The sequence below is a fragment of the Lissotriton helveticus genome, chromosome 1_1 (assembly GCF_964261635.1).
Source record: "Lissotriton helveticus chromosome 1_1, aLisHel1.1, whole genome shotgun sequence".
In the NCBI taxonomy this organism is placed as follows: Eukaryota; Metazoa; Chordata; class Amphibia; order Caudata; family Salamandridae; genus Lissotriton; species Lissotriton helveticus.
This window is the reverse complement of record NC_136057.1, coordinates 837382436-837402727: the sequence shown is the minus strand read 5'-3', so window position 1 is coordinate 837402727 and position 20292 is coordinate 837382436. Positions and strand designations below refer to the sequence as shown.

The following is a 20292-nucleotide window of genomic DNA, read 5'->3' as shown; positions in this document are numbered from 1 at the left end:
AGTTACGGTTACTCAAAGGCTCAATTTACTGCAGAATAATGTAAATAAACTGCAGATTGCACTTTTGAATTCACATAGGAGCTACCCAGCCTCTCACTCTTCTAAGGTGGACACAATCTGTACATTTAAATATAATGCTAACATGAAGTAGGACTCAGGTTACTGTGGGTGAGTCTCCAGCACATCTTTCATAATAACCATGTATCTTTCAAAATACTCCTCTCTTATTACAGTATTGCAGGGGGGACTGGTGATTTACATGGTGAGCTCAGGTCACATTCCCTACTTTCCCCAGTTGTAGCAGTAGGAATTGTAAAGCACATTTTCACCCTGAAAAGTACATTGGTACTGAAAAACAGATGTTCATTGTTCTCTAACTCAATAGTGCTCCTTTTATTAACCACAGAAAGATGAAAGGCTGAGTCAACTTACCAGCCTTTGAACCCGTGACCCTGAAGTCAAACACAGATCTCTGCAGGTAAATGTATGAGTCCCCAGAGCCACCAACTGAGCAAAAGCAGCAGGTCAAGCAGTGCACTATTCATAGTGTTTGGCTACAGACAGCTGCAGCTGTCTGTTAGCAACTGCTAATGAGTAGGCCTGGGCGGAGTTCATGGAGTTCCGCATGACTGAAAAACTCTGCTGTGCTGCGCGGACTTCCGCAAGCAGCAGAGTGCGTTACGTTGCACCATTCGCACTGATTTTTGGAACTTGGTGTTTGACCCGTGCTATAAAATCAGTGCAAAAGGTGCACGCACAGCGCAAGAGGGTGCAGCTTCTTTCTGCTGCTCGAGTTGATGTTCTACTAGGGCAGCAGCTTCCTCAGTGCGAATGGAAGGTTTCTCAACGCAAGCGGTAGCGACCATCCACACTGCCGGCATTGAAAGATATCGCCGGGAGGTGGTCTGGGGTAAAATTCTCCCCGCTTGCAAACTTATTGTTGGTGAGCGCAAGTAAGTAAAAACTCTGCTCTGCGGAGTTTTTCAGAACTCCGCGTGCTACGCGGAGCGTGGAGTGGGAAAAACTCAGCAAAATCAATGAGCGAAGTGGAATTTCATGCTCAGGCCTACAAAAGAGCTCCACACTATCAGGGTCACTGCATATTAATTTTTTTACATTTTGCTGTTGAAAACCATTATATCAAATGTGAAGTGACTGCCATCTTCTACTTCATAACTTGCAATGCATGAAATAATGGTATTGTTACCTTAGGTATCACAGGCAAACCACTTGTGTTGGCTTTGTCAAATGCTTCTTTCTGTTCTTATCTTTGTGTGTTGCCCGTCACGCCAACACTCTGTGAAAAAGCATTGGCATAGCCAATATGTCGTGCCTTTGGGACCTTATAATTATTTGGCCATGCAGCACATTATCCTGGGTGCTACAGCATCTACTGTTACTTCATGGAATGGGATGAATGGCACCCTCACAGCTGCCCCATCCCGTAAAGGACAGTGCCCTCACAGCTATTGTTAGAGCACAGTGCTGCTACAGCTGCTCCAAGCAGAAAACACACAGCACTCCTGTAGCTGCTGTGATACGTTGGCCTGGCATATGCTGTCCACTATTCTAGTGGGCACCTAGCACCAGTCCAAATGACCCTTATTGATGGTAGAATGTGCGTGCCCATACACACACACGCACTCACACACATACACACACACTCACACACACCCTCCACCCCCACCCACCCCCCTCTCCCTCACCAACAAACATTGCGTGCTTTTTCTATCCCTCCCTCCTCCTTCTCTATGGCTGGTCTTCTTCCGTCCCTGCAGCGCTGTTACTGGTAGAATGATGCGTGTGCTGTGGCTCCTCTGGGTCCTCGGCTGGGCCAGCATGTACTCACAAAAAGACCCACTGGTCATCTTGGACAGCGACAACCGATCTCTCCTTCTTCACCGAGTTCTACGCCTCACCACTGGGCACGAGCTGCAGGCCACGCCGATGTGCACGGTCACGGCTTGCCTCCAGCGTGCGCTGCTCTTTCACTTTCCCTTAGTTTTGAGTCGTGGAGCTCAACGCTGAGACTACAGTGCGGAGTCCTTTCCGGAACCAGGGAAAGCACACGTAGTAGAAGAGGGTACGTGGCATAGCCCTTGATGAGCAGCTGAGGAAGAAGCCTACCAAGCCGATACCCGATTATGAGTTACAGCTCGACGTCCGGCCCTGAAGACGAGCTATGCAATAGAGACCTACGACAAGCCAAGGAAAAGCATAGTGGCGAGACACTGGGTCCAAGTGCTGCATTAATTAGGTGAGAGCTGCGGGTTTGACGAGGCTGCTTGGAGAGGACGGCGTTGGAGACTGGCCCTTACTAGTTGTCTACAGGATCATTGGGCAGATGCAATTGCATTTTCGTTGCAGAGCGGAAAATCCCCCTGCTCTTTCTAGCAGTTGCTCCTAAGCGATTCCTGCACGCACCAAGTTCATTAATGACTCCTGTCAGGCCGCCTCCAAAATGAAAACGCATTTTCAGAGCTGCCTTTGTTTCGAAATCACTCTTTTGTTGACTTATCAGCTTTTTTGCCTCAGAGCGTCCAGCTGTGTTGAGCTGACACCTTGAGCCGACACACGTACACGCAGGCGGCCTTCATCAGTGAGGTCAGCGCCCCCTCGGGTGTCCCGTGGACCGCTCTCCTCCAGTCTAAATAGCCTCATTTATCACGACAAGGCACAGTTCTCTTCCAGAGTGAGCCAGTCCAGCACTTACAGTAATCACATCAATTTATACAACGTATGCTTGGCACACAGCGGGGAACCGCGGGAGCCATACCAGTCAAAGCATTTGCAATGCAACAGGTCTCACATTTACACGAGTTTAAGCTAGTGGCATTGTAAATGACAATGCATTTTATTTATGTTTTAAAAAAGAAAACATAAATAAAAGTCATTTATTTGCAATGTCAATTGCTTAAACTTGCGTAAATGCCAGACCTATTGAATTGCAAATGCTTGTTTAAAATGCCATTGTACTCCAAAGTACGGGGCAATCCTGTCATGTGTACGTATACTTCTGGTGCCTCAAAGAATAGCATACGGGATTGGTACACCACCCTCAGCTTGGCTAGATACTGCAATGCATAGGGAAGTTTCTGCTCACCTAGTTGGGCCTTGTCTGCCATAAATTACTGTTGCTTCTGCTGGACTAGTCTTGTGTTCTCATGACATTTGAGGATGCAAGTGTTTTTGAACATCAGGTGTTCTTTGTCTGGATTGCTTTCAAATCATGTCTCTGTTGTGCTTATTCAAAATCTTTGCAATGAAAGGACTTGGTCTGGCTTCCCGGGGCGACTTCTGCATCATGGCCCTGTGTGCCCTTTCTACAACAAAAAAATAGGACAACAACTATGGAAGTAGCCAGCCGGTGAGCCACTTAGTCAGGAACTCTTCCATGCTCCCCATTCATTTTGAATAAGCTTTATTCGATAGCAATTATCATAAAAGCATTTCACAGTCACATAAAAGTATATAAAATTAATATTTCATGTAGTAAAAACAAGTTTTAAAAACCTGGCTATACCGTCCACTCTAAATCTATCCTTAATATCTTAATTGGCATTTGCTCATTAGGTTTAAAATTAGGTTTAAAATTACAGATTCGCTAAAACACATGTCCCATACAAAACAGTTAATCTTCAGTACTTTGCAAATAATTCCTATGTGTAAATTATCTCTCAGATCCACAGATTAGATGTTATTTATTTGCACATTACTCCTTAATTGTGCCCTTATACGGATAATCCACGCACACCCCAGGTACTTTGTAACACCACATAGTAGCGAGGACCTACTCGAGTCACTTCTCATGATTCGTAGAGCATCAAGGAGGTTTCTAGTGCCCAAATATAATACATATAGGCTTGATCCATTTGGCCCTTGCTTGCTTGTAGGCTGGGCAAGCAAAGACTACATGGTCTACAGTTTCTTGTTGTGCATCACAGCAGGGGCAGTTATATAGGTTGGAGGTTGTTGGGTCCCATTTTGCCAGTTTGGTATTTAGCCTTACTGACCCTAATGTAAACTGCATATATAGTGCCCTGTCTCTGTGTTTCCTTATAAAATCTAGATAAGTTTCCAGGGATCAAACTGATTTATGCTGGATGAACTCTTCAAATAGTCAGACAAGCATTGGTTTATGTAAGACCTGGTGATTTACCCAGTTCCAGTAATTCTTTTTTAACTCTCTCTTAGTCGGAGTGACCTGCTTGGCCCAAGCTTTGGCTAAGCCCAGCTTGGTCAGTAATTCCTTTAGATCTTTAAGCCACTTAACACCTTTGTTGTTATCAAGGGTAATTAGCTCAGAAAGGACCGTCGCATAGCTATCGAGTTCTGGGGTGCGTCTTAGTCTTATCCAGTATAGAATAGGGCAAAGTATATCCACCTCGCTAAAAGTGTGTCTGCCCATGTCAGAGACTATGGGCTTGAGTGGTGTATTGGTAGGGACGGATACCAGATCTCTAAAGAATTTACTCTTTGATCGTCCAATCTCATTAGTTTTTTCAAAGCCCCATAGTTCAGCGCCATAAATTCTTGACCTCACAGCTTTACCTTTATAGACTACTAGTGAAGGAGCTACCAGTCTAATTGACGTTAACCTTTGGTCCCTACCAATGGCATCCACCACCCGCTTATGGTTCAGTAACATTTTGTTTATGTGAGTCCCCCATTGCATTTTATGCGATAACCTAATAACCAGATAATCAAAGGAATGGACTCTCTCTAAGGGGTAAACCATTGTTAGTGAGAGTGTTATTAAAATGTTTGCCCATATTGAAAGCCATAAACTTAGTCTTTGTGATGTTTATCATTAGGCCCCTTTGTGTACAGAAAAAATTGAAAGCGGGTGAGGAGTTCCCGGAGGCTCATTGGAGTTTTCGATGTTAAAATAGTGTCGTCGGCCAACAGTAGGGTATTTTTTTTTTCTCCTTCAAAAATTGGAGCAATTTTTTTTTTGAAATTGGCTCAAAAAACTAACCACTCCATTTACATAAAGTGAAAAGAGGGTAGGAGCCATCACACAGCCCTGGCAAACCCCCTGTTGAACTGTATCTTGTCTTTACTTTGCCCATGAGCCCCCATCTAACTCGGGCATAGGTTTCATCATGGAGGCATATTAAAATATTTAAAAGGTATGAGGGTAAGCCCATTTCCTGGAGCACTGACCATAGCTTCTCTCGCGGCACTAAATCATAATTGGTTTTAAGCTCAATGAACGCAAGTAAAGACTTCCCATGACAATTATGACTACTTTCCAATATAAAATAAGTAATGTAAACACTCCTGTACTGGCACCTTTACTAAAACCTGTTTGATAGGTGGAAAGATTATCTTCCTCCTCCATCCAATTTTGAATCCTATTTACAAGGGCTCTGCCAACCACTTTCTGCATGGTATCTATTAGGGTGATAGCCCTGTATTTGTTAGTGTCCTGGCCGTCTCATTTTTTATATATAGTTATGACCTCTGCTCCTTTCCTAGATATAGCGACTTCTGCTCCTTTCATTATATTGTTGATTAAAAGCAGGATGTATTGGGCCCACTTCTGTAGTTCTAATTAGAGCAAGTCACCCAGTATACCATCTGGGGCTGCCGCCTTTGCAGGAATAGTACAGTTAATTGCATTCTCAATCTCTTTCATTTGGAAGAGATTGGTATCTTCAATTGTAAGTGGAACCTGAATTCTCTTCAACTGAGAGGTAGGTAGGGCCTCTAGTTCATCCGTGTGCAGTTGGGAAAAGTCATCCCACCAGGCCTCATCACCAATATGGCTCGTGATTGGGATGTTGTCCCTCCTATTTCTCATCTTGATTAGAGGCCAAAAGTAGGCGTAATCCCTCTTGGGACAGTAAACTTTCATGTCCTCCTAATGTACCTCTTCCCAATCACGTTTTGCTTGCTTTAGTGATATGTTGTACTCCATCCTCGCTATTTTTACTATTGTGTGTTTTTTCACCTTTTCCGCAGATATTAGTACTTGCACCTTTTCTCCCTGCAAGACTCAGTGTACCATGAATTGGAGCTTTTTGTTCGGCTCCTAGTGGGGCTACTGCGTCGTCTTTCAAGGAAGTGTGCACCAATTTGAGCAATTGTCTCGTGGCGTATTATGTGGATCTCCCCCCCCCCCCCCGGACATTATCTCAAGCTGCCTTGAGTTCGGCTGTTTTTGACACTAATATTGAGGAGATGTTCTTTTGTTTTTTGTCCTCTCCTGCGACCTTGGGCCATCTTAGACGCCTACCACAATTAGATAGAATTAACTCTTTTGTGGATACGAGGTAATTCCCAATGGTATTAGAATTTTTGTTGGGAGGGGCCCATTGATTTTTTTCATTTTAATATTAGATTGTTGTGGTTACTGTCAATAGTTAGGCCCACTTCCATGTTCATGACATTGGGCCAGAGGCGTAAGTCGACCAAGATATAATCAATGCTGGAAGGGCAAGCAAGTCTATTGTAAGTATTTTTCCCCCTGATGTTGGATAGGGTTCTGCCATTTGTGTCTCTTATGCCATATTCTAGTATTATAGTATTAACTTGCATTACAATCTCAGACCATATTTTAACCGGTGGTAAGACTAGGGGGGGGGGCACTGACCATTTGCTATCCTCTTCAATTATCCCTAGGAGATCTTCACTGCTTAGTGGCTCGAATGTGCAGTTAAAGTCACCGGCCGCAATGATTTTATCAAACTAGGGGCGCTTGTTTATTTGATTTTCTAGCTGTCTTTCGATGGTCGAGTAATTGCCATTTGCTTTCCCTCTTATATAGACTTTAAAGAGCTACAATACATCAACACCCTTTGGACCTTTTATTTTAAGCCACATAATGTCGGGACTTCTGGTCTCATGTAGGAGGGATGAGCAGCCCAGATTTAATCTGATCCAAGCTGTTATTCCTCTAGAAGGCCTGCACTTTCCCGTAGACACTGCTGGGATATGCAATGTACTTTAGACAGATTTTTACAGTGCAGTTACACTCCAACCTCTTCTCGTCTTGTCTTCTTGGCTTCATGGAACAGAAGCACACAGGCTCACACACTCCCCTAAGCCAATCACAACTCTTCTGTCACCAGCAATACAGCAGTTTCGAGATTAGTCTGAGCGCCCTGTTTGGCTGCTCAGGCAGTGCATGGAAGCCTAGGACAGTTCTTCACCTGGCTGGCAGGCTAAACTGACATGTGCAGTAATGTTATACATATTTTCTCCTCCCACTGGCTCATATAGCCCAGCCCCGCACCACCCTAACCTGGCTCTGAGTTCACACTAAAAAATATCTGATAATAACATTGAGTTTTTACTTATTTATTTTTTGCGCTGCTCAAACAGCAGTGTGGTCACTCTGTTTCACTCTGCTGGAGGAGCTACTGCAGTCTCGACCTGCAAGTGACCTATTGTCACTAGTGGATTTTGCAATTGACTTCAATGCTATTTGTCAATTTCTTTTTCAGCACAGATTTTTTATTCCTTTAAAAATCTATAACTCTTATTATAAATATGCTATTCTGTTATTTTTGGTCGCTACATTAAGATAACATTAACCTTACTGTATATAGGTTGATGCTGGATTTCTTGGAAATTGTGTTAATTACATGTTCCTCTAGTTAAGCCTTATTTCTTCTAGCCACTCACTTCATAGGACCGAGAAAAATAAGTATTACTGTGAATTCAAGGCCCATCTTTGGGATATAAATATAACATGATTTGGTAAGGCTCCCCAGCCATAATATTTACTAATGCACTTTTCTACAGGTAGTCGCACATTTTCTTTTTTAAACCATAAGGTTAGTGGATGGGACACACGGTGCTGCAGTCCAACAGTGACATTTAACTTGAAGGCCTTGTGTACTATTTGTGCACAACACTAGGGGCTTAGAAGTAAGGTTAAATATGCCAAAATAAAATCAATCAATTTCATCATATTGAAAATAGGAGCACAGGCTCATCTTAACTGTGAGGCATGTTTAACATATAGAGTAGTACACCCAACAGTAACCGATATGGTAAGACTTTGGGTATATGTAAAGCAAAAGATGTAAAACTCCTGAAGATAAATCACAGGTTCTTTTTTTACTCTGAACTGTTTATTTCCATAAAGTCCACTACATTTGTTGTTCTTTTTAATTTTGACAGACATTAGGTTTATTTGCCAGCTATTTTGAACAAATATACACAGCAATTCAGTGCATTCTAGATTAATAGCATTTTTAATTAGTAATAACATGAAATTGTAGTTGATGTAGAATCCTAATGATAACATTGCACAATCTGGTATTCATTTTAATTTCTATGTTCATCAAATCAAAAATGTTGTACAACACAATTCGTATTGTTTATGATTACAAGTTCTTTGTTTCAATTGTTTATAAATATTCTATTTTGAAATGAAGCATAATCACAATAGGCATCACAGACAATATCTTCATAGTATTTTTATCTCATTACTAAAAAAAACTCAACTTTTTAAGCTTTTATTTATAATTGAACCTCAGTAAACAGTTATACATATTGTATTTTAGTAAATAAATATTTAAAAAATTTTTTTTATTAAAGTTACATGTAATACTTTACTCCATTTGACAAAAACATACAATTAAAATTTTCAATTTAATAAACAAGACAATCATTCAAAAAATGTATTTCAGTGCGCCCATTTTCAATTTTTTCAATGTCTCAACATCATCTACTTCATCCTCATTGGAGTCTAGGAAGTCCCCTCTCATCAGTACAAGTTCTGCTTCATATCTATTTAAATCTTCATGTTTTTGTAGAATTTTGATTGTCATCTGCAAAGAGAAAAATTGACTTTTAAAGCAACATACTTTTAGCTTTAAAGCTTACATGGAAAGTAATCATACCATATAAACATTCAATACAATAATTATATTCCTATTTTATTTTATTTTTTAGTACTATACATTTTTAAGATGTATTAATTAGCAGGTGTTAAGTGTGTACACTTATTTTCTCTTTTCAAAACTTTGATGCAAAATAAATGTTGTAAATTAGCTTTTTCTAATAAGATAGGCTTCTTAATTTTTATTCTTTTCTTGCAAACATTTTTATTTCATGTTATACGAAAAGACACATTTAAATGTACAACTATTTCAGATTTTAAATATTGCTTATCTTTTGTTGTCTTTCATCATTTCTATATTTAGTATTACCCTTCCTACCTAAAGTTTTGAACATGTTACAAGTTGTCTGATTACACCCAATTTAAACATACAAGGATATCCGTTTGCCTATTGAGTTTGTGAATGGAAAATGCCTGGTTATTTTAATTTTCAATGTTTTACCATCTTTGGCTAAATAGTCGAACCCTACATACTTTCAGGTTAATGTGCATACACTGTTAAATAGCACATTTTAATTTATATTATTTTATGCAATGGTATATGTTTTAGATGAAATGTTATTTAGGTGACATGTAATGAATTATTGGCAGTTTTCATAATAATCACAAATTCTAAGGTATGTCTTGTAAAGAGAAGGGTTTACTAATTTGTGTCCATTTATGTTTTTTGAAACTTTCCCAATACCCTCATAAGTGTATAACCATATTTTCATGCACCACGTGCCCAAATATTCATTTTGGCCACTTGATCACAGAAGATGGCTAAACACCAACTCATAGTTTCATCGCTTTCAATATCAATGCATTATATTTCTTTTTTAATATGAACATCTTATAACGGTTAAACACACTCAAATTAAATAATGTTTTGGCATAAAAGTAAACTACATTTTTAATTCAAAAACATTTTTCAAGTATAACCCCTATTTGCCTGCTTGTGATTCTCATAATGCGAACTAATCTCATTAAAACTTTCTGCTTGGCCTGACCAGGTTTAGTTTTTCACATGCCAGATTTTTATTCAATAATGCTCAAGATGACTACTTTATTCAAGGAAGCCCACTGTTTTGTCAGGTACACAACTTTTCAATGGATGTCCATCATAATGATAAGATCCTTCACAACATGTCAGTCATAGACATTATTATTCCAAGAATAGTCATAAATATGATAGAAATGGCCAAATATAGCATGATTACTAACAATGTATTGTATTGTATTGTATTGTAAGGGGAACTTGTAAAGCGCGCTGACACCGTGGGTTTCCTGGCGCTGGCTGAATACTGAAGGACCAGAGGGGTTTAACCGGATTGAGGGAAGAGCCAAGTTTTTAGGGATTTACGGAAAAGGGTAAGAGAGTTAGAGGTTTTGAGAGAGAGGGGGAAGGAGTTCCAAAGTTTAGGGGCCAGAAATGCAAATCTCCGGCCTCCAGATCTGCAGAGTTTGATGGGGGGAATGAGTAAGAGGTGAAGGTGAGAGGATCTCAGATTCCGTGAGGGACAATAGGTCCTAATGAGGGATTTCAGGAAAACAGGACAGAAGCCAGATAAAGATTTATAGGTGAGGCAGCCGATCTTAAAGGCTGCCCTCGAAATGACGGGGAGCCAGTGCAGTTTTAAAAGAAGGGGTTTGGCGGATTGCCATTTCGGAATCCCAAAGGCCAATCTCGCCGCTTGATTTTGAACAGATTGTAGTCTGGAAAGAGATGTTTTGGGCAGACCGTAATAGATAGCGTTCGAAAAATCTAAGCGGGAGAGGACGAGGGCCATGATTACTTGTAGAAGAGCTTCAGGAGTGAGGAGATAGGCCACCTTACTGATCCTGCGCAGCTGGAACATGCAGGAGGAGACAACTGTCCCCACCTGGGGCCCGAGGGAGAGACCGGAGTCAATAGTGACCCCTAGGCTTTTTACCGAGGCCACAGGGGTGGGGGGGAGGCCAAGTTCTACCAGCCAAAAGTGCGGACCCCAGTAGGTAGAGCTCTTACCAGGAAGGAGAAGCTCCGTCTTTCCGGGATTCAATTTGAGCTGGTTTTGACACATCCACTGTAGGATGTGGGACATAACTGCCTGAAAGTTGGGAATAGCAGAGGGGGAGTCAAGAGGAAAGATGAGTTGCAGGTCGTCCGCGTAGTTGAAGACGGTGACGTCCCACTGCCTCAGAGAAAAAAGAAGGGGTCGAAGATAAAGATTGAAGAGGAGGGGGGATAGGGAGGAGCCCTGAGGGACCCCACAGGGCAAGTGCTCCCTAGGAGCTCTGAGAGTGCCCAGGCTGAGGGTCTGAGACCTCCCGGTCAGGAAGGATTTGATCCATGCCAGCGCCAGGCCCTGGATGCCAGCTTGCTCGACACAGTGGAGGAGGATGTTGTGGTACACCGTGTCGAAGGCGGCCGACAGATCTAGTAAAACCAAGGCCTGGGGGGTACCTTTGTCAGCGCCGTCTCTCAAGGCATCCAACACAGCCAAGATCACAGTCTCCGTAGAGGGGCCGGGTCTGAAGCCGGCCTGATTGGCCTCAAGAAAGTTGGACCTCTCGATGAACTGTGAGAGACAGGCGGTGGCATGGGCTTCCAAGATTTTAGAGAAGAAAGGCAAGAGAGAGATGGGACGGTAGTTCGCCGGAGCGGCGGGATCAGCCCCAGGCTTCTTCAGTAGAGGCACCAGCACGGTCTCCTTGAAGGAGCGGGGTACCGTACCGGACGAAAGAGAAGAATTCAGCAGGGGAAGGATACAGTCGGGTAGAGAATGGCAGATGTCTCGTAGTATGGTAGGGGGACAACAGTCGTCTGAGGATCCAGATTTAACACGGGTGGCCAGTGTGGCCAGGGCGGTAGGGTCTAAGGGACAGCATAAAAGAAAGAGCATTGTGGGGGGGGGAGACGGAGCCCACGCCGGGGGGGATAGTTGGAATGGTGTCTTTGATCAAAGCAATTTTTGGAACAAAGAAAGTGCTCAGCGCGTTACAAGATTCCTGTGTAGGGGCCTGAGTCGGAAGTGTCCTAGGGTCGGAAGTAAATTCGTTGAGGACTTTAAAAATCTCCTTGGACTTGCGGGGGGCAGATAAGATTTTATCTGAGGCGTAAGCTTTTTTGGCAGCTGAAATGGCTGTTTTATACTTATTACGCACAGCCACATATACGCTTCTGCTAGACAGGCAGTAATCTCTCCTCCACCTGCGCTCAAATCGGCGGAGTTCCAACTGCAGGGTCTTGAGGTGAGGGGTGAACCATTTGTGGGAGTGACGGTGTCGGGATCGAGGAAACTTAGTTAAAGGGGCAAAAATATCGCTGGCTGTAGTGAGCCAGTCAGAAACATGTCCCTGGAGCTCGTCGGTGCTTGAATCGTTGGGGAACAGGGGACGGGTAAGAGAAAGGTGCGATAGAAGTTTAGAGGAGTCGGCGACTCTCCACTTGCGTGCGGTGCTGCCCTCCTGCAGTGGGGTCCTGATCTGGCCAACGGCCGAAAAAGTGGTGTCAATTAAGAAATGATCGGACCACACACACGGTGTTATGAGTGGGCAGGAGGACTTGACCCCGTGGACCCAGATGTGGTCGAGGATGTGGCCACCGCTATGAGTGGCAGACCTGACTAGTTGCGTAAAGTTCAGGCTCGAGAGGGCCTCGAACAGTTCGATGGCATGGGGGCCGGCATCCTCGTTCTGGAACCAGTAATTGAAGTCCCCAACAATGATAGTACGAGGGGAGGAAGTAGCAATGTTGGTTAACTGTTCAGTGAAGGAGGAAGGGAAGGAAGGCATGGGGTGGGGGGGACGATAAAGTACCATAAGGGTAACTGCGCCTACCTCGGTCCCGAGACGGAGGACCAGGTTATCCACATCGGGGAGGGTCATATTGGCAGAGGCGATAATCTTAAGATTCTTGCGTATTACCGCTGCCACCCCTCCACCGGAGCAGCCTCCAGGACGGTTGGTGTTCAGCAAAAAGTAGTCCGAAGGTAGTGCAGCGAGGATGTCGGGGAGGGAGTCGTCAGTGAGCCAGGTCTCAGATAGTAAGAGAACGTCTGGGCTCTCCGTCATGAGAAGATGGAAAATATCAGCTTGATGCCTGACCAATGAGCGAGTGTTAAGGTATAATACCCGGAGCTGCGACTCGACAGGAGCAGGGATAATGGAAGGTAACGCCGGCCCCAGATGAGGGGGGGAGTCACCTGGAATCCCCAAAGAGGAGATCCAGGTCCAAGTCTCAGGGGAGAGAGGGCAGGCAGAGGTTTGTAGACTCATTAGGGTAGAGCGGGAGTAAGAAATAGCAGTGACGGCGTCCCTGGCCCCTGCGCCCGTCCGGCCGCGGACGGGCGCAGACGGGCTTAACTCTGGCGCAACTCCGGTGCGCCTACGGCGCGTCCGCTGCGCTGACGCATGTGGGATGTTTAAGTAGGCGGATGACGAGGGGGGTGGGCGGAGTCAGCTGGGCGGGTTGGGAAGTGAATTTTAAAAATGAAATCAAGTCAGCCGCTCGTAGTCAGCGGGGCGAGGGTGCTGAGCTGCTTGTATTCAGCAGAAAAAGACGAGAGGTATTTAAAATTAAAATGCGGTAACAGCCTCGCGCAAGCCCTCTGCCACCGGGCTACACGCAAACACTGAAGGACCAGGGAGAGGACCCTAAGTAGGCGGATGACGAGGGGGGTGGGCGGAGTCAGCTGGGCGGGTTGGGAAGTGAATTTTAAAAATGAAATCAAGTCAGCCGCTCGTAGTCAGCGGGGCGAGGGTGCTGAGCTGCTTGTATTCAGCAGAAGAAGACGAGAGGTATTTAAAATTAAAATGCGGTAACAGCCTCGCGCAAGCCCTCTGCCACCGGGCTACACGCAAACACTGAAGGAGCAGGGAGAGAAGCCTAAGTAGGCGGATGACGAGGGGGGTGGGCGGAGTCAGCTGGGCGGGTTGGGAAGTGAATTTTAAAAATGAAATCAAGTCAGCCGCTCGTAGTCAGCGGGGCGAGGGTGCTGAGCTGCTTGTATTCAGCAGAAGAAGACGAGAGGTATTTAAAATTAAAATGCGGTAACAGCCTCGCGCAAGCCCTCTGCCACCGGGCTACACGCAAACACTGAAGGAGCAGGGAGAGGAGCCTAAGTAGGCGGATGACGAGGGGGGTGGGCGGAGTCAGCTGGGCGGGTTGGGAAGTGAATTTTAAAAATGAAATCAAGTCAGCCGCTCGTAGTCAGCGGGGCGAGGGTGCTGAGCTGCTTGTATTCAGCAGAAGAAGACGAGAGGTATTTAAAATTAAAATGCGGTAACAGCCTCGCGCAAGCCCTCTGCCACCGGGCTACACGCAAATGTGGCATTTAAAGCTTCCATTATCCAATAATTACTTTTGGGAAGCCTTTATTTAAGCTGTATTAAACTTTATTATGCCATTGTAAACATAATACCAACAAAAATGTCATTAATCACAAAAGTTCATGAAAGTCCGTTTTTACTGCACTGTGAGAAGTTTTCACACTTTTTAAAGTCAAAGGAGTGGCTTGGCATTTGCCGTATAGCTAATGCAAATTAGTATCCCTGTGTTTTAGGGTGGGAACAGGTAAGTTAACCTTATAAAAATTGGTTTAAATAAATATTTGCAAAATATTACATATCAATGTAACCTCTTTGCATCAATTTAGTACTAATTACCTGTCAATACAAATGAAAGTATATAATCTTTACTTTGACATTTTTCAGAAAGATGCTTGTGCCTTTTTAGTAGAGAAAAACTTTTTTGTACAAAATATATACAATAAAGAATGCCTTGGACTATAGACACAACTACTTTTTTGAACATACCAGTTTTCGGAAACTTAAGTATTTGTAGGTTAATGTGCTCAACCTGCAGGTGCAATGGTGTTACATACCTCGTTGGTTGTGAAAAGCTAATGATCTCCTTCCCTTACGCGCAAACTTAATTTGAGGAACATCCAGTAACAGGGCATCAGCAGATATTAAAGATCGGTTTGGATTTTATCTTAGTTAATGCTAGACAGTGTAAACTGTGGACTATGTCTGGGTGACCGTGTTGTGTCAATTTACAGCAAGTGGAATCTTAACTGCCCTTTTCTGAACATGTTGCAAACAGGGCCAAACATTTAAGAAAGAAGCCAAAAATATAGTGCATTGCATTACTTTACCCGAGAAAGAATGGTAGCACTATGTTTCATACCCAGGTTTGCAACCCAAAAAGAAAAAACAGGACACTAAATTTAAATTTACTTGCTTTTAGAAAGTCAACTAAAATTTAATGAAGAAAGACAGTGCTATATCAGATTAAGTGCCAGTGTACAAGCCCATTTCAAATTAGAAGCGCATCAATTACTATTTTCAGTTATTGACAAAGGTTCTAAGTCAGAAGATGTGTTTTATCCCTCTTAAATTTCAAGGCATTTTTTCACAGCCCCATGCTCAATGACAGCATACATGCATAAAAAGTAATCTCAGATGTAGATTCACCTCTCAGATGTCTTGTCACCTCTCCTGTGGGCTGCTTAATGTCCGGTCCCTTTGTAAGCACCACACGGAGATCGCCTTCCTCATCGAGTCCGCGGGGCTCGATGTTCTGGTTCTAACGGAAACCTGGACGCGGGAGGACTGGGAGGTTGAACTGGGTTTTTGGCCTACCCTCCAGGGTTTAAAATCAACCATACCCCTTGTGTGAAGAACCAGGGACACGCTAGCTCTCTCCCAGCTTAAGATTAGAGAGGTGTCGGGCTTTGAATTGATGGGGTTTTCTCTTAAAAATCACGAGAAGACTTTTTGCTCGGGCGTTTTGTGCTACCGTCCGCCTGGCAATGTACCTTCCCTCCCTGACTTCATTGACCTGATTTACGACCTCTCTAACACCCACTCTAAGCAAGTGGTCTTAGGGGATTTTAACCTGTGGTCGGGTGGCCCGCTGGACAGTGCGCTTTCCACTCTGTGCCAAGCCTGCAATGACATCCAGCTGCAACAGCTGGTCCGGTCAGCCACACATCGGAAGGGCCACGTTCTGGACCTAGTTTTCGCAGACACCCAACTTGTGTCTGTGGATGACATCTTGTGTCAATACTGGACGGATCACTCGCTGGTTGCTTTCTCCCTCTATTTGGGGATCACTCCTCGGTGGAGGCTGGATCTAGACAGGCTAAGTTGGGCAGACCTTGGTCTCGACTCCTAAAAGCCTCGCCTCTGCCCAGACTACTACCGGGCAACTTCAGTTTGAGTGACTCGGTGGAAGAGAGCTATACCACCTTGTGTCAGTCCATCTCGAACTCTTTGGACAAGGTAGTGCCACTCCGTAGGTCAAGGGGCAGGCTGAATCGGGCGAGCCCCTGGTATACGGATGCCCTGCGGCAGTTAAACCTTAGCTGCAAATGCGCCGAAAGGGCGTGGAGGAAGCAGTATTCTGACTCGCCGAAGGCTATCTTTAGGCAGTCCCTGCAGGAATATAAGACACAGATTAAGGTGGCTAAGGCGTCCTATCTGGAAGCCACCTTGAATCAGGCTTCCAACAAGTCGCAGGCACTGTTTAAAATCGTTAGGGACCTGACTCATCCTTCATGCGCGGTCAATAATGTTCCTGCGTCGCAGGTCTTGTGCGACTCCCTGGCCTGTGCCTTCGAGGAGAAGATCGTTAAGATCTTGGAAGGTTTACAGAGCCCAATACCTTCCTCCCCCGGTTCGGGAGCTCCGGACGGCTCGCCCAGTCGACCCCAGCTGTGTGGTCCTGCTCTCAGTTTGGGAGCTCCGGACTTGCCTCCCAGTCGACCCCAGCCGGGTGGCCCTGCCCTCAGTTTGGGAGCTCCGGTCGTACCGCCCAGTCGACCCCGGCTGAGTGGCCCTGCCCTCAGTTTGGAAGTTCCGGATGTGTCGTCCAGTCGACCCCAGCTGAGTGGTCATGCCCTCAGTTGGGGAGCTCCGGAGGACTCGTCCAGTCGACCCCAGCTGAGGGGTCTTGCTCTCAGCTTGGGAGCTCCGGACGTTGTGTCCAGTCGACCCCAGCTGAGCTGCTTTCCCATCCCCTCATTTGAGGAGTTCTGTAGTCTGGCACAGACGGTGTCATCTGGCTCCCCGCTTGATCCACTCCCTCCTAAATTTTGGAAGGTGTTTCAGGACGAACTTTTCCAGCCCTTGTACTCCATCTGTCTCCAGTCGTTTGATACTGTAACGGTCCCGGAGTGCTGGAAACTGGCAGTGGTATCACCTCTCTTTAAGAAATCCACCTTGGACCCCGCCTGCTTGTCTAATTACCGACCCATTTCCTTGCTTCCCTTCCCCATTAAGATCATGGAGAAGTTAGTGACCCGCTCCTTGTCTGGCTTCCTGGAAGAAAACATCTGGTTTGATGAGGCACAGTTTGGCTTTCGCCCAGCACATGGGACGGAATCCGCGCTGGTGACCGTGCTTGACAACTTGCGGTCGCAGGTCGACAGTGGTCGGGCAGCCTTTTTGGTGCTGCTCGACATGTCGTCCGCGTTCGACACAGTCAGCCATCCTACCCTTATCAGGAGGCTGGAGGGTCACGGCAAGTGCAAGGGACTGGTTGGTCTCTTACTTGGACAACTGGCAGCAGGTGGTGGCGTTACCACCTTTCAGCTTGGAGGTGCGGAGAGTGGGACAGGGGGTGCCACAGGGCTCGGCCATCAGCCCTATACTCTTTAACCTTTACCTCCGCCCTCTGGTCCAACTAATTAAATCATTTGGTATCTCTGCATTTAATTATGCGATTGATACCCAGTTGGTCTTTTCGCTGGAAGGGAAGAACGCGGTCCCACTGGAGACTTTCCATCGATGCATGTCAGCCACAGCTGACTGGCTCAGTTCTAACTCGTTGCAGTTTAACAGTACCAAGACTGAGGTACTGTACTGCTCCTCGGACTGGGTTCCTCGTGTTCTCCCGGCGAACTTCTGGCCCCCGTTGTTCCCCGAGACTGTGTCAGCCGCCGAGTCGGCTCGCAACCTGGGGGTTATATTCGGCCCCAATTTGCAGCTGGGCATGCACGTGAACAAGACCATGTCCACGTGCATGATGCTGCTTCGCATGTTGCGTAAAGTTCTGCCCCTTCTTCCCGAGCAGGCTAGGCCTCCCGCCACAATGCTAAAATTGAAGGGTGTGCCCGCCACTGTGGCGGGCACAATTGAAGGGTGTGCCCACCACTGCGGCGGGCACATCCTAATTCCCCCAACTGGACCCCCGCCCTTATGGCGGGCGGTCCCGTTCTCCATTATATCATCTTCAGTCGTTCATACCTTCTCATTGTATTAATCTTACTTTCTTATGTAGATTTTATGACATTTCTGTCAGTAAAAAAAAATATACACAATTTGAACAATGCTTATGAAGGTGCAATTCAATCCACATGTTAATGTGTTATTTAATTCACACGTCTGCATTTCATGAGGTGCTATAAAATCTAACGTTTTCCATCTTAAAATCAACTTCTTCACCTCAGATTTGTCATTTGTGTGGGCTAACAATGTAACTACTTTTTATTTGCATTTTATATGCATTTAATGATATTTCTTATACTTAACAACAAATAAGTTTTAAACACAGTTTTAAATTATTTGTTTCTTTTATTAAAAACACAATTTAGAAAAGCAGTGATCATTTCATTACCGAAAACTCTCACCTCTGGTAATAACACATCAATCATGAGTGATGTTTTTCGGCTAATTAGTGAAAAATGTAGAACTTTCTTAATTTGTTCCGTTAGACTTCTTGCCTGCAATACAAAAAAGTTATAGTATTGGTATTAGCGACGTCGTTTCATATAATAATTCAATTACAAAGTGTGGTTGATAAAGATAATATTTTACTCACATCATTTTCATTGAATATTGTCATCCTCCTATTTAATTCTTGTTTTAATTTCGGCATAAATGTAGGGTTTGAGAAAAGGAACATTCGATTTGATTTCTTTTTACCCTTTATAATATTGTTTGCATGTTCCTATTAACGATAAAACACAAATCAACAATTAGACAAATCAATGTTTCTCAAATTTGACCGCATTATCATTTGGCAAGTAGCTGAGAATGTCCAAAAGTTTTGTTGTCAGCTGTCTTTAACTAACCAACTATACATTATAAATACAGTCAGCTCTACTTCATTGTACTTATTGAAAAGACTTGTAAAGAATCAACTTTCTTTAATATGAGCACAATCTCCAAAAATAAAGAACTAAGTTACTCTTGACTTTCACACACATGGAGTACGTTAGGAGTAAGACAACTTATACATGTAACTAAAGAGTAAACCAGGTATTTTGCAGAAACATTTTACATATATTCATATCAAAGGTTTTGTGTATCAGTCCTGATGAAAATGTATGCTTACTTTAACAGAGGGAGCTCCTCTACTAGGGAGGAGTAGTGTTGCCTTACTGCTTTCACACAGTTCTAGAAGCAGAAACATAAAATGGTAATAGCTTTGTTTTATTATCAATTTATGTTTTTTTGCCTGCGGGTGGGTGGGCGGAGCGGGCTCTGCAAAAGGAAGGGGAGGAGCGGTGTGCCTGAGCACTACTTAATGTGCAAAGACTGATTTTTCAGCCCCCTGGGGCTACCCAAACTAGTCATGCACACTCTGTCCTGCTCCATGCATGCTGCAAGGCAGCATGTAGAACATGGCCTCCCCATAAGCTGCTGGCTTGGCGGCATCTGCAACAATCAAAATGCTGCTTGGAGTACTATGATTGCTTTATTGAAGGGACTCTGACTGCCTGCTTTTGGTTCATGTTACTGCCAGGGTCAGGAGCAGAGAATATGCTGGACCCGGACGGTGGAAATGTAAGTTTAATTTTACCCCACCCATTCCTCAGCCAAGGAGGTCGCGACTATATTCCAATTGTCTCCTTTATATTTTCTGTTAAGTAGGAGTCACTTTTATGTTTAATATATACATATTAAATTTGTTGTAACTCAATCTAAGTTAGTAACTGCTTATATAAGCTGTGTTGAAGGAATATCAATGAAATTTCACCAGGCACCCAGATACTAATTACAATTTAAAAATGTTGCTATTTGTAGACATCCTGCATGGTATGTTACTATATTAATGATTACATAACGTAATAGAATCATTCAGTAATATCTCAAATTTCTCATACATTTACACTGTATGACAGTTGATGCACCCTACAATTTCATATGTCCAACTTGTGGAATAAAATTCAAAATCAGTGGACCTACAAATGTTACATTTTTAACACTATTATTTTTGATTAAAAATGCATATTTTATTCAAAATTTCATTAATGTTCCGTTTACCATATAGTAATATCATAAACTTGCAGTACAAATTCCCAACATTAATGTAATATAACAATTGTATTATAAACAAAAAATAAAAGTCTTCTAGGAGAAATGTACACCAAAGATGTAAAGCTTTTAGCTAACCATCACCGATATGGATTAAGAATAGGCTCCTAATAATAGTTTTTTGGGGTACACCAGCTTAGTTCAATTTA

The 20292-nt window shown here is 44.0% G+C and overlaps 1 protein-coding gene across 1 annotated transcript; it reads right to left on the bottom strand.

Moving 5' to 3' along the window:
• Nucleotides 1-8566: 8566 nt before the first annotated feature.
• On the bottom strand, nucleotides 8567-18772 carry LOC144770930 (uncharacterized). The gene is made up of 3 exons (XM_078655762.1): nucleotides 18645-18772; nucleotides 18454-18546; nucleotides 8567-8786 (listed from the first exon to the last, which is right to left on the bottom strand). The coding sequence occupies exons 1-3, from the start codon at nucleotides 18726-18728 to the stop codon at nucleotides 8628-8630; spliced, it is 336 nt and encodes a 111-aa protein (XP_078511888.1). The 5' UTR covers nucleotides 18729-18772; the 3' UTR covers nucleotides 8567-8627.
• Between the last annotated feature and the right edge of the window lie 1520 nt (nucleotides 18773-20292).